The sequence below is a fragment of the Corythoichthys intestinalis genome, chromosome 1, assembly GCF_030265065.1.
Source record: "Corythoichthys intestinalis isolate RoL2023-P3 chromosome 1, ASM3026506v1, whole genome shotgun sequence".
In the NCBI taxonomy this organism is placed as follows: domain Eukaryota; kingdom Metazoa; phylum Chordata; class Actinopteri; order Syngnathiformes; family Syngnathidae; genus Corythoichthys; species Corythoichthys intestinalis.
Window position 1 is genome coordinate 71438611 of NC_080395.1, and position 14290 is coordinate 71452900.

At 38.9% G+C, this 14290-nt stretch overlaps 1 protein-coding gene across 9 annotated transcripts in view; it reads left to right on the forward strand.

The window, feature by feature from the left end:
- Positions 1-1205: 1205 nt before the first annotated feature.
- The window catches only part of ppfia1 (PTPRF interacting protein alpha 1), a 129796-nt gene continuing 116711 nt past the window's right edge, over positions 1206-14290 (forward strand). For 8 of the 9 annotated variants that reach the window (XM_057838395.1, XM_057838406.1, XM_057838388.1 and 5 more), the window contains exons 1-2: positions 1206-1679; positions 8556-8825. In XM_057838395.1, the coding sequence (XP_057694378.1) occupies positions 1578-1679; positions 8556-8825 (372 nt within the window). In that variant the 5' untranslated portion in view covers positions 1206-1577. Of the gene's footprint in view, positions 2517-8555; positions 8826-14290 lie in introns of all 9 variants that reach the window. The other variant, XM_057838456.1, reaches the window with a different exon arrangement.

The window sequence follows — 14290 nt, forward strand, 5'->3', positions numbered from 1 at the left end:
GGTGCGCATTTACACCAGTCAATGACTCGGCACGCGCCGTACTACAGAAATGTTTTCAAAACAAAAATCGGGTTATCAAAAGAGGAAAGAAAAGAAAGCAAAAAAGGAGAGGGGTAGAAAAGGCTAACAGGATGTGACAAAGTACTTCACAAAGGAAGGTTGGTGTCTTGAGTCAGTTTAGTGCTGAAAATTAACCTGTTATCTTAGCCCACTCCAGCCCCATCTGGAATCTCATGATGTCTATTAGCTCCGAAGCGAGGTCCCAGCTCACTCCGTAAGAAATGCGGGATTTTCCCGGCCTCAATGAGCGACATTTACCTATTCAAAAACATAAATTCCAAATAATGACAGCATTTTTTGGTATCCTACAGATGTTGAAAGTTGATGTGGAAATTTTATTTCTTAAAATGGGCTTGAATCCAGTTTGTCAAGAATTTATTGAATTTAGTTTGTCATCAATTGAATTTTGTTTGTTAACAAGGGACCTCACTTCGGAGCTGTAGCCTATAGTGGAGATCGCAAGTTTCCAGATGGGGCTAAGCCTACTCCATAATGGAATACTGTAATTGTTTAATAGCTAGTGTTTGCTCCACTTTTAGCTTACATTTAATCAGTACAGCAGGCAAACCCTTAGCAAGCTCTTCATACTAAAACAGTTGTATACTGTATACTGTAATGTATACACTAGTATAGTTAAAACAAAACATTTATTCTAAGTCATTCATTATGGTATTTGCTTTGTTTATAGATGATATCAGTCTATTCATTATTGCTCTATACGCTGTATGTTTACATACATATATTTTTTTAATCTTAAAGTAATGCAGGAAATGCATACATTAGTGTGTAAAGATTCACCAGAATGCAAGAAATTACATAGTTGATACTCTAAATGTGTGTGTGTGTCCCGGCACTGGTGGTGGGGCCCAAAGTGAAATCTTTTCATCGGGCCCAAAATCTCTGGCAGCACCCCTGGGTGCTGTCAAATGTTTGAGAACCTCTGATTTTAGAGTTTCACTAGCCCAATACCAGATTGAAAAGCCTGTCTTGTTTCCCCACAAGATGGCGCACCTGACTTGTTGTCCATTCAACCAAGAATGTAGGTCACTTACAAATGCAGTTTCGTTCGCATTGTACAGTGGTCTTTTTTTTTTTTCCCCCCTCCAGTTTTAATCCCTCACATTATTTTCTCCGTCGAACCTTGCCTGATTGTTTAACTGCGAAGCCTACTAAAACTTATAAGTAATGAAATGATGGAATAAATATGTCATACTTTGGTTATATTTGTATGCTTGAACACTATATTTAATAATGGCTTTAAATTATAAATTAATTCACAAAAAAACATTACGCTGACCACGTTGCTATTGATACTTTTCCTACAAAGAAAAACTAGTTGGCGATAGTTCGTAGTATTAACACCGCGTAAATATGTCAAATACTCGTATCAGATGTTTTTGTTGTCGTAGCTCCTGATCTTAAGGGGGCCGCTGCCATGAGCCAGAGCGTGGCAGCTTTTCTCCTCCCCTCCTGTTGCCGAGCCGGGAAGGGCTCCCCTGCCGCGGACTACCAGGCTAATGAAAGAGCTAGCGACGGAGAGCCCACCATTGGCTGCCTGTCCCGACTGCCCGAGCTGGCAGGCTGTGGCGTCAGGAAGGACCGGACTGACGGACGCGAAGGTGGAAATACCCCCTAAAACGAAGGATATAATATTGGGAAGTCGAGGAATTGCATTTTTATTGGACTTTTGGATTCCATAACTCGACGAAAACTAAGGTTAAACACTGTGTGAAAGTTTCCGAGTTGATCTCGATGTGGTGACGCTACAGTTCGGAGTCGACGGCAAGCTAGGTGTTAGCTGGCGTTTAATGTTTTCAGTGCTCTTTATTTTAGAAATCTAAATCCGCATCGACGTTTTAGACGATGGTAGGGACATAAAGTCGAGAGATGTCGGCATTTGACCAACTTTTAGGTTACTCAGCGTGGGTATCTCGGCAAAGTTAGTGTTCGAAACTAGCGAGCGTTAGCCCCCTAGCTGGCTAGAAGCTAACGTTTGGCTAAGTGTTAACCCCAGACGGACTCCAAGCCAAAGAATTTCGCTTTAAATGAAGCCCCAGGCTCCCAAGCGCACAGGTGTTTGTTTCCACGTCACTTTACTTGCTGTATCGTTTGCTGTCTATTCGTTTTAAAGTGTGATACATACACCCGAAAGAGCTTTACTTTTTAAAGTCTTCGTTCTTTTGATACCTAAAGAAAACACTTGTCGATATGCAATCGAATCACCAGCTACTCGCCTAATGCTAGCCAGCTCTCGCTGAATTCGCCGGACGAAGTTGGAATACTTGCTCTGAGGCCTTGTCTACGTTGGAAAATTGCATCCAAAGCCTTAATATACATTATCCCAGTTTGAGTGGAGTTATTTTTCATGTCTGGATATCCGGTAATCCTCATCAAGATCCGATAGGAGGACCAGGACTTCGTTTACCTGCCGGTGGGAAATACTGTTGTTTGTCAAGGTAACACGACTTCAAATAATTAGGATCAAAAGTTGAATGAATCTAACTAGTGGTGGGTTAATTATAAGCATCTTTAATTATTCAGCCTGACATGAAAAGTTGTAGTATCCAATTTCTTGAACATATTGTTCAGTTTACCAGTTGTTTTTCAACATTTTGGCCTTTTAAAACGTTTAAATTAACTCTTGTCAGAATCATATCGGGAAAATATGCACCTTACCTGAGTGGACTGCACAAATGTTTTACCTATTTTTGAAATTGAAAAGTGTTCCGAAAAGCTGGTTTTACCCAAGTCTTACGGAGATATGATGCTGACCACTGATTAATTTCATCTATTATTGTTTCATTTATGTTAACTTTTGTCTTTTTGTGTACTTGGGTTGTCCATGATGCATTTGTACCCACCATCTGTCCCTTCATGGATGCTTACACCAAGCACCACAAACAAGCTCATAAACCTAAACCTTTTACACAAACGCCTTACAAGAATTCACAACAAAAGTAAACCTGGGATTTATTTGCTTTTTACACAGAACCCAGCCAATTGGAATATTGTAACAACTGTGTTGACTTTCTAAACAGTAAGATGGCAATCCCCTCCAACAGCTTCTGATGTGAGAACCCCCCGCCCCCCCCAAAAATAAAATAAGAGCGTCAACTTGAGGGTTTATGTGGGTCATTAAAAAGAATTAAAAATCATTAAATGGATTTTCTCGAAATTTGGGCCTTAAGCATTCAATAAATATTCGAGGCATTGAAAATTTTGTAAACTTGACGGTTAAACTTTTTAAAAAAAAATTTAATACAAAATTTATAAAAGTTATCCGATATTATCAGGTCGCTAAAAATATCAGCCGATACAATCATCATTAAAAAAAATATTGGATAATATTAATCTGTTTTTCATGATTGGTTTTGGGCCAATATGCATGTTAACTAACTAAAGTGAATATAGAAGCCTTCCATCTTTGTTCAAGGGCTGGTCACAGCTTGGGATTTGGTATTTGAGCATATCATTTGCATTCATGGTGTAAAAATTTAAATTATTGAAAAATAATGAATTATAAACTCATTACGTACCTCATTCACTGTACTGAAGCTGTGTGCCTTTGTTGTTATTTTGAGCCAGAAGCACTGTGTGAGCCATATGTGATATGGCAGGGCCTTATTGGCACTTTGCATTTGCACTTGATGAAAAAAAACTGATGTTTGCACTATTTTGACTTCAATAATAAATATAGTGGTGCGATATAGGCATTTTCCCCATAACCTGAAGTTATTCCCTTATTTTTCCAAGAATGTTTATTGAAAAACCTTGAAGCTGTTACATTTATCATTATTAAAGTATCCAATGGGCCATCACAATTCAGTTAGCCAAAATATGTTAAGTTCACGACTGCATATATTGCTATCGGTTTTATATCGGAATCAGATTTTTGGAGTTGGACAATATCGGGATATCAGTTAAAAAGTCGTTATCAGACAACTCGCTATTTGTGTATGTGAAACAATCTGCAGTTGGGCATGGGCATTAAATTTGTTTAAAGTGGCATTAAAAAGCATTCAATGAGATTTGCTGAAACTGTACATGTGGAAACTTGGGCGAAGTGAGTTTTGGTCAAACTGCAAATCTCTCTTCCTCCCTCGCTGAGCCAGGGTTCCTGCATAGCCTTTAAAAGTCTTAACAGGCGTTGAATTATTTTTTGTATTTCTTGTATACCAATATTGTGGCCTACATGACCCAAAATGTGACGTTCACATTTTTTTTTAATTACCAAAAAATAATCCCTTGTATGTGTTTTAATCAAACCAGCATTGATTGTCATATTAAATACTATCATCATTAAAACAAAATTTTTACAAAAATGTCTGTAGGCAATACAGTTTCAATTTAGTTGTTTCTCGCGAGATTTCATGGACTATTAAAACGAAATGCAGTGAGAAGTTGACTTTGTTTTAACTTTGAAAGAACATTTTATTTTGTAGTAAGAACAAAAAACGGATCAAAATACGTGATGTCCCTTCCTGTTTCTCCGTGTTGTTACCCGGCTCCACTTTCCGGGTAGGTCATGTGGGTGGGTGTGACTTCTAGCAGTGTTTGGACCACCCCACTTGTCTTCCAATAGTGTATTTTTTTTCCTTTTCACATTTGGTTTGTCGTTGAGTTTGTCTTAAATTTGATTTCAAATGGCATTAAGTCTTGATTTTTAACTTTTCCTGAGCTGCAGGAACTGACACTGCCTGCTTGTAATGCCCTTGCACACAGGCACCATTCTGTGCCTGTTACAGTTCTAGCCTCTTTCCCAGCTTCCTCTTGTCTCTTCTGTATAGACCTCTGTGACACAGAATGGTGGGACCAAGTCAATTTAGCAATGGTCTGCTTTCTGAAGTATTATCAGAATTTTATCAGGAACTGAACCTTTCCTTTTCATAACAATTTAGAAATGTGAAACAAAGGGCATAGGTTGGCATCGGAATGGTAGGGACAAAACACCACCAACTTTTCATGATGCTCAAATTGTCCCCACCGACTTCTAAGCAACCTTAAATGAGTTATATAAGGAGTTCCGTTATATAGGTAATTTAGATTGTCTTCCTGAATGTTGTAAGAATAGAATAGACCCTACCATTATGAAGTTAATCATTTTCATTATGTTCAGACTTGGATTGATCCCTTCTCACTTGCTGAATGTGCCAGTTCATTTTCCCTCCCCTCAAACGCACGTTTAATTGGCTGATGACTTGACCCCACCCCTTTCTCGCCACACACACACACTCACACAGCTCCAATAGATTCGTGATGACAACATGGCGCCTCCTCCACCTTCTTCGAAGAGGACTGATGTTATAATTTTTTTTTTTTCTGGCCAGCAACAGTCGTTGTAAGTAATGTAAAAAGACGTCAATGTTGTGGAGGTGTGGGACACGCCACTAATTTTTGTTACTTAAAGTCCAGCCTGCAACAGAGTTAGCATACCATTAAACTCTGTGAACTTGGTAACCTGCAAAACCACTGTGGTCAGGCCAGCCTCCGCAAGGAACAACAAAGTCACGGTAGCGGTCCCTCATTTGGATAATTGTTTGCATTATGTGTATTACGGTAATGCAACACGGTGGCTACAGAGTGCAAGTCCCTTTATCAGAAAAACTGGGGGAGCTGTCCAAAAATGGGTCCACTTCAGGGGGACACTGACATGAACATGAACTGACATGAAAAATAAAAATCTGAAATTAAATCACACATCAGAATTTCATGAGTGTATTTTGGTTCAAGTCTTTGGGTAGTTTAGTATGCCTCAGATGTAGATCGATCCTTGGATATCTCAGATTTTTTTCATTTATTTTAGGCCTGAATGATAGGGAAAAACTATTATTGCAATTTTTCAGGGGGTTGCGATATCAAAACTTGAAGAATTTTCACCAGATAACCTGAATTGCTCTTTTGGATAGGCATGAACAATGATGGAAGAAATTAATGTTGCGATATACTGTATATTGCCAAGGCTGCACGCTTACTTTTTGCATTGGTTTTACTGGTTGCACCTAACTTTTTTGTTAAAGTGCACCAGCACAAAATGTAGGCGCACCCACGTTTTTCATTGCATCACCTTTAACGTAATACTTGTAATCCCTCTCCATAACATTCATGTAATTGCTTCATTCATTCATCTTCTGAAACGCTTATCCTCACTAGGGTCGTGAGGGTGTCAGAGCTTAATGAGTTGGCACAGCACACTTCAGACTGGGCTGCAAGTTTAACGATGATTAACACATTTGTTCCTGTCAATCATCTTTACCATAAAGTACCAAATGCCAACTGCAATGGTGACCAAGAAAAACTGTTTGGTCGCACTGCTTAGCAGGAGGGAGGGTGGGAGGCTGTGGTACTGTGTGAGCATGAAGCAGAAAAATATGGGTATATATTTTAAAGACCCGATCCTTTCCACCCGATCCCCTTAAAAATGGTTAGATCGGCCCGATTCCCGATAACGTGATCGGATCGGATATAATGTTGCTTAATCCAGGTTTGCTTGAAATAAAAGAGATGCAGCATCCAAGATCTTTAAAAGTATTTGAAAACAAAGGTTTGAATTGAACGTTATACCACCTGAACTAATACCCATGAAAATTAGTGTAAGTCAATGCAGATTGATTTTGCATTGATCATTTAGCCTATCAATTAATTAGGTTAGGAGAAATGACCCCCGTTCAATAATCTGTTTGGTCTTGTTAAAGTCACGTCCCTAGAAAAAAAGTGTACATGCAGGTTATGCTGTTATATTGTCCCTACTAATGTTGAGAATAAACCTATGCCCCTTGTGTTAAACTCAATATTGAAAATAGGAGAAAGCTGGAAAATACTGTTATTTTTATTTATTCAGAATTATTTATCCAAGAAAGCCTCACTGAAATGAGACTTATTCCTGAGACAAGTGTCCTGTTCAGGACACCAAAGTTTTTTATTGTAATTCGTGTTGGACTCCTGGCAGGATAGGTTCTGTAAATAAAAAATAGGTCTTCCTTTCCTTTCTTTATTATTATTATAATTAAAAAAACAAAACTTTGTTTTCATGTTATTTGCCAGAGAGAACTGTAGGTGTAAAGTTGTGTTAACTTGCAAGTATATTCCAGCTCTTAAACACACTTATCAGAAAGTGCAGTTAAACAACCACTGCTTCGTGAATGGCAATGGCTGTTGTCTTGTCAGATCATTGAACTGGTGTTTTCCTTGCATTCACTAACTTATTCATTGTTCAAATTGTTCCTTGGTCGGTATGCAAAATCCAATTCACATGATTTCAGGCTGTTGTCTAGCAATCAGTCTCAAGGACTGAAAATCTGGTTGTGGAAACTGGTTGTAATTCCATACAACCTCTGTTGGCATGCCAACTTTTACTGATTGAGTTTCAAAAATGTTGCTTTCTTATTTCCTGGTGAAATGGGGACCAGACATTTTACAGAACCAAAGTAGGACAATTTTTCGCTGAGCAAGTGTATTGCTGTTGCTTTTATAGTTTCCGCTGATTTGTTTCTGTTCAGTAAAAAGCTGTTGAAATATTTATTTTTTGTGTTTCAGAGCAATTTGGTGATAGCTCATGCAACAAATGTGTTTTTTTTCTGCCTTTTAAATAAATTCTGTTTCACAGCTCTCTTGTGTGCTTTTGTAGCATGGACTGGTGTAAAACTATCTGTTAAAATGGCAATATCTTTTACGTTAAAAGCTCAATCTTAATTATATAAAGTAACTTACATAATTAAATAAGATAACTTTTCTTTCCATACAATAATCTGTCCTATTTATGTAGTTTCGTACAGTGGGTGGAAACTGTGTTGTGCGAAACTTAAACAACTTTGTTTTGCATATTGTGAGCAAAATTTAAAGCAGCAAGATTTGCACGTCAATTTTATAACACATTTTTGGGGGAAATACTTCTAACACTGTTCTCGATGGTTAGGCCGAGATTTCCCCAATCTGAGATTGGAAAACTTCGTTTTGATTCTGTGTTTACAATGGATGTCCCGCCCTCCACCAGTCGGCCAATAACGAGATAAGTTTTTTGTCTTCGTCAAGGTCTCCAGAGCTGTAGGCTTTGTAAACTAAGGTTGCAGAAATATGACAAGGATATGCAAACATGATGTGCATTTGTACTACAATTACGCTTACTTATACTGTACTACCATCACGTGTACTTAATTTTACTCAACTACGATTACTTGAATGGCAAGAATGTGTACTTCAGGTACATGCTTTTATGTGGTCTCGCACTACGAGTATACCGACCAGCACAGCAAAGCTAACCATGCAATTTCTCCAGAAATGTAACATTCTTATAAGGCAGCTTGATTCTCCATAGACACTTATCAGCACTTATGTGGCAGCCCCAAAAAATCCCGGTTGCAGTTCCACTTTTGGCCACGAATCTTGCATATTGCTTAAAGCCCAGAGTCAAATTAGCTATTTTTTAAAAATTGCTGTACTTTCATGTTGTAATATTTTTCTACCAATGTCCTAATTTCTCTTCCTATCCATGATTATAGATGATGTGTGAAGTGATGCCCACCATCAGTGAAACAGAAGGACCGAGTGGAGGAGGTAGCACAGGTCATCGGGGGTCCGGCTCGCCCCTACAGTCCGACTCTGAAGGTCATTTTGAGTCGCTGATGGTGTCCATGTTAGAGGAGAGGGATCGTCTTCTTGAGACCCTCAGAGAGACTCAAGAAAATCTGGGCTTGGCTCAGGGTAAACTGCATGAAGTTAGCCATGAAAGGGACTCTCTCCAGAGACAGCTCAACACGGCTTTACCACAGGTAGGAGTGCAAAAGAGGAAAGCATATGTCTTGTCCTGTCATCCATATTTGACTGACTATGATTGAAAAGCACATTAGCCACGTTTACATGCTGACTTTTATTCATACCGATTCAAATCATTCCGAATGGAAATGTCACTTCATCTATTCCGATCCAGCGTTTACATGTGACTGCCTTTATTCCGAAAGGACGTTTGACAACTGCCGTCTGACATGCGCAGATTAATCAAAACAAAGCGTCACGTTGCAAAACATGGAGATCGATCGTCAGATCAGCTGCTGTTTTAACTTTTCGAGTGGAAACAAGACTTCAGAATGATACGCCGTTCATTTAAAAAGTTGTGTGGGTGCGCTGTGCGTGTGCTTGGAAGCCATGTTGCAAGTGACGTTACTTACGTCACCGAGTGACGTCACCACGTCAGTACGGAGCATGCGCAGAAAGAACGCAACCAGACACCATTCCGCTTCCCTGTTTACATGATATAATTTTACTTCTAATCGGTTTGGGAAAAGGAATATTCCACCCCTGTGAATCGGAATGAAATTCCATTCGGTTTGGGCCTGTTCATTCCGAATGAGGTGTTTATATGGAACACATTTATTCGGTTTGAACAAATATTCCGATTGTAATTGGAATATTTGGCTCCATGTAAACGTGGCAACTGTTCTATTTCTATGTTTATCTACACTGCCCAACTAACACGACCTCCCTCGTAGCAACTTGGCATTACAAAGTTTGGTTGAAAAATTGTTAATAATACTAAAAATATTTAATGATTACTCATTTTGTCAAAACACAACCAAACTACTGAAGGTGCATCAATTAATCGACAACTAATCGATTAGCTAATTAATCGACAACTATTTTAATAACCAATAAATCATTTAGGACCTTCTTGACCTTAAACTTGTCTAAATTCTTAAAATTATAACATACATAGAACTTCTCAGTTGTAAATATTATCAGATTTCTTCATTATATTTTTGTTAAGTCAAAGTACGGCATGAACAAAAATGAGCTTTTACTTGGAAAACAACAATTCGCATTTTTGCCAATTTTCGGACATCTTACTGTCTAAACTAGCTTCTTTACAACTAATCGATTAAATCGATTAATAAATGAGTTGCCAATGAATTAGATAATCGATACAGTTCAGTGTTTCCCACAGGATTTTAGGAGACTGTGGTGGGAGGGTCTCTGACCCTCGTGATAGGGTGTGTGTGTACATTTTCAAGCCTGGTGTATCTCTTTAGGGCATTTTGAGACCACTGAATGTAATATAAATTGCTGTATATGAACATAACAGGTTGGTATCATCCTTAAGAACACACAAAGGCATATCGGGAATATTTCAAATTTAATCTTGAATCAAAAAACCATGACACAAAGTCTTTAATTCATTCACTCACTCATTCAATCCATTGTTCATTCACTCACTACTGACACACTCTGCACCCTGCCATTGAACATTTACTTTTTCTTGGCTTTGTGAAGAAAATTTCCATAGCTCTTCCAAAATTGAACGCTTCAGGGCTTGGTCCATTTATGGAGACTCTCTGGCAGGCAGCAAGGTGTTCTCCTTGCAGTCTGTTCCTGAGGTCTGATTTGACCTATAAGATAACTACAATTAGTTAAAAGAAATTAAAGTGGGAGGTGATTTTGGAGCACACATTTGTACCCCTTTCCCACTGAAACTAGTGGGTCAATGCGCGTTTTTCCAAGCCGATGCATCCCACTAGCAATTGGCGTTTGGCACCTTTCCCACTGACAAAAAAAGCCGTGTCTTTTTTTTTTTTTTTCTCCACCCGTCTAACCCCCACCCCTCCTCAGCCGTGCGTAAGGTGCGTGACGTCACCACGCTAAGATGCGCTTCGACAAGTGCAACCGAATTCATTCAGTTCAAGGAAGTTAACAATTCAAAGCAACATGGAAGCCTCCTTTCCGTTTGTGTTCTCTGTTTTCATGCGTTTTACTGCCCGCAAAATGGTCGAAATGCAACAAAGGATCAACACTGTGCTTGTGCTGAGACAACGAAGGGGACGTAAATTTTGGTTTGAAATTGAAAGGAGTCGTGTACGTCACAGGAGGAGGAGAAGAGCCTTTGTTTCGTCTGTTATGGCTATTGCTAACGCTGCTACACCGACTGTTCGCCGTATGTGGATCTGGGCTAGAGCACATGGTTTTTGTTTTTTGTTATGACGCATCACGTACTAGCCTACGTCACCACGTAGATTAGGGTGTTGACTGTTGACCCGGGGTTTTGCTTTCACACTGCATGGCGATCAGAGCCGAGGTGATTTTAACGCGGGTCGCTTGGTGGGTTGATTGACACGGGTCGAGGCGGGTCGCTGCACCTTTCCCACTGCCACCATAAGCCGATTGTTAGCGGGTTGACACGGGTTTTTTGGCCAGTGGGAAAGGGGTATTGAACTCTCCTTTACTTGACAATTATGCACCTTACATTCACACCAAATATTATGCATATTTGGCACACCTGTCAGCACCTCTTGTCATGCCCTTACCTGGTTCATTGTGGAGAAGTCCCTCTCGCAGTTGACGCTGGAGACTGGAATGACCAGAGCAACTCCTGCCAAGTGGCTCAACGGGAGAGCCGGCAATATGTTCCAATCCGCGGTAAATTCGGTTTTACATGACCAAAAACACATCGAGTCGCTAAAACCAACAGTCTGTCTCGCGCTAGCCATGTTGAATATGTTGAAATGTCTCTCGCTAGTTTTACCGACGTCGCGTCAGCCCGTCGCTGATTGGTCCGCTCCGCTGTCTATTTGCTGTGGCTGGCTCCGCCCTGGAATTTTTTTTCTGCTGAATGGTGGCCAGACTCATAGCACAGACTGGTGTACCAGGCTAGTAGTCCCGTCTATGAGCACAACCTGTTGGCGCGTGTGTCTTTGTGTGTGCACGCACGCGCGCGTTCTCGCTCGCGCGGGTAGTAGAGTGGAGTGGGCTACAGCTAGGCATGTGCCGGTATGAGATTTTGACGGTACGATAACCGTGAGCAAAAATACCGCGGTTTCACGGTATCACGGTATTGCAATTATAGCTCCAAAATTTTGAGATGTATGGGTTTAAAAAAAAAAAAAAAGAAAAAAAAATTTTTTTTTCCATTGAACAGGATTTTTTTTCAAAACATATTTGCAAATTGGAACATGAATATAATGTGAAAATAGATAAATTAACAAAAAATAACAAATATTTTATATAAAATTAAAATAAATAGAACCTAGACTATAGCCACAGCTCAAGTTGCTCAATATTAGAGTAAGAACAAGATAATTGCTATAAAAAAGTAAAAACACTTCTAAATAAAAATATATACTGTATGACTTTTTTTGAGGGGGGGGGGGGGGGGCTCAAGTGAAGTTTCGCCATTTTCAGCCACTGTGTGAACTCTGGTCTACATGATGCCATGCCTTTGTGTTAAAAAGAACAAAGAATTCATGAGTTAATGAGTTAGTTAAAAATGTATAAGTTAGTTTTATAAATTAGTTAAAATGTAAATATTGTTGAGGAAAGGTTTCATCAAAAAAAAAAAGGAGTGAGACCTCCTTTCTCAATTAGCGATCTTTGACGCGATCCTTTTTCTTTCCCCCTTCATTCAAGCTTGTTTCTCACTCAGCGGCTGTGAGACATAAAACCTCGATGAAGCTGCTCTCCCAGCTTAGCCTAGCCTAACATTCGTGTTTGTAAGTTTTAGTTAGTTTGTATATTGAATTTGAAAGGAAAATGTGTGTTTTGTTTTTGGCGAACTTTTTAATGGTGCTACTGCTATCCTGTTGAACCTAATCACACGTGGAAAAATCAAATTGTACAACGTTTTAAATGTATTCATTTGTATATTTCACCACGATGTGAGAGCTCAATAAATTGAAGAAAAGTACGCCTTGTGTTTGGAGGGTGTGTTTTGGGGTTTTCTGGCTGTTTAGCAGAATAGCGTCACTGACACTCACGGCAACAAACTGGGGAAGGGTGAGCGCTGCCGCACCAAGCCACTTCGGCTGCATTTTGGCACATGAAAAATAGCGAATACCGTACTCAGGTATGATGGAAAATTTTAGTGGTTTTGAAACCGCGACGTTTTCACACCACGGTAAACCGTGAAACCGGTAACCGGCACATGTCTAGCTACAGCTGTGTAATCGGCTGACTGACGCATCTGATTATTATCTTTTTTTTTTTTCAAACGAGACTGTGGCGGGCCGTTCATTGGTGGGAAACACTGCAGTTGTAGACTACGGTTAAGTCAGGATGCTGTAATAAAGTTTTTTTTTTGATGTAAAAGTCATCCATTTTGTCTTCATTGTTACCAACAACATGCCTAAAACAACTTCAAGGTAAATTGTGAAAGTAATTGAAAAAAGTGACATTTATCCGATTAATCGAATATGAAAATAATCGTTTGTTGCAATCGATTAACTCGAGTAATTCGATTAAAAAAAAATATTCAAATTAAATTTTGCTGCTTCGAGTGTTCGTTTAATTAAAGTTGTGTAGTAATGGTTTGTTTTGAAAGTGTTTGCATTTAGTTTTTTTGATTTGTGTGGATACAATGCCCTCTAGTGGCAACATTGAATATGACATAACTCATTTCACCTGGCTGAATCCAGCTGCTCCCTGTTAAGACCACCATAAGCAATATGTTATGTTTGAGCTAATGTTTTTTTTTTTTATAAATGCTTTTGTAATTTAGTTTATAGGTATATTTAGCCGTTTTTTTGTGGAAATATGTGTATGAATGATTTGTTAAGAGCATTATAAAGAAAAGTAAGCATTTTATCGCATTTAAGCTAGCGGACCTTCCTGTCACTGAAAGCTATACACCTCCAAATTCAAGCATAGGTCTATATTAATCTTAGATAATAGAATTTTAATTGTCATTATAAAATTCATTCATGTACAACAAAATTCAAGTGCCCAACCAGTCAGTGCAAAAATCATTCAAAATACATGAAATCTATAAAATACTCAACCAAAATATATAGATATTTAGAAATCTATTTTGATTAGTTCAAAGCAGAAGTCTTTTAGGCCAGTGTTTTTCAACCTTTTTTGACTCACGGCACAATTTTACATTGGAAAAATTCTCGCGGCACACCACAAACTAAAAATGTCCCAAAATTATTTTCTGTACAGTATATTTAATTATAAAATAATTTCTCACTATGTATACTTATTCAGTGTGAAACTTGAGCCTGTTTAGATGAACACAAAGTCAAAATCCTTATTCTTCAACAGCTCTCAGTCTTTGTTTTTATTTATTATTTTTTTTATAGCAGTTAGGCTTGAAAAAGCTCAGAAATATCAGACAGGGACTTGAGCAATGTCTTTAACCACATCAGGGCTAAGCATCTCGCAGCCTATGGCTTTGCAGGCAGGTAGTATTAATGTCGCTGTCACGGTGTGGGACTTTTTGGATTTAAAAACAAATTAACTGGCTTTGAGGGCT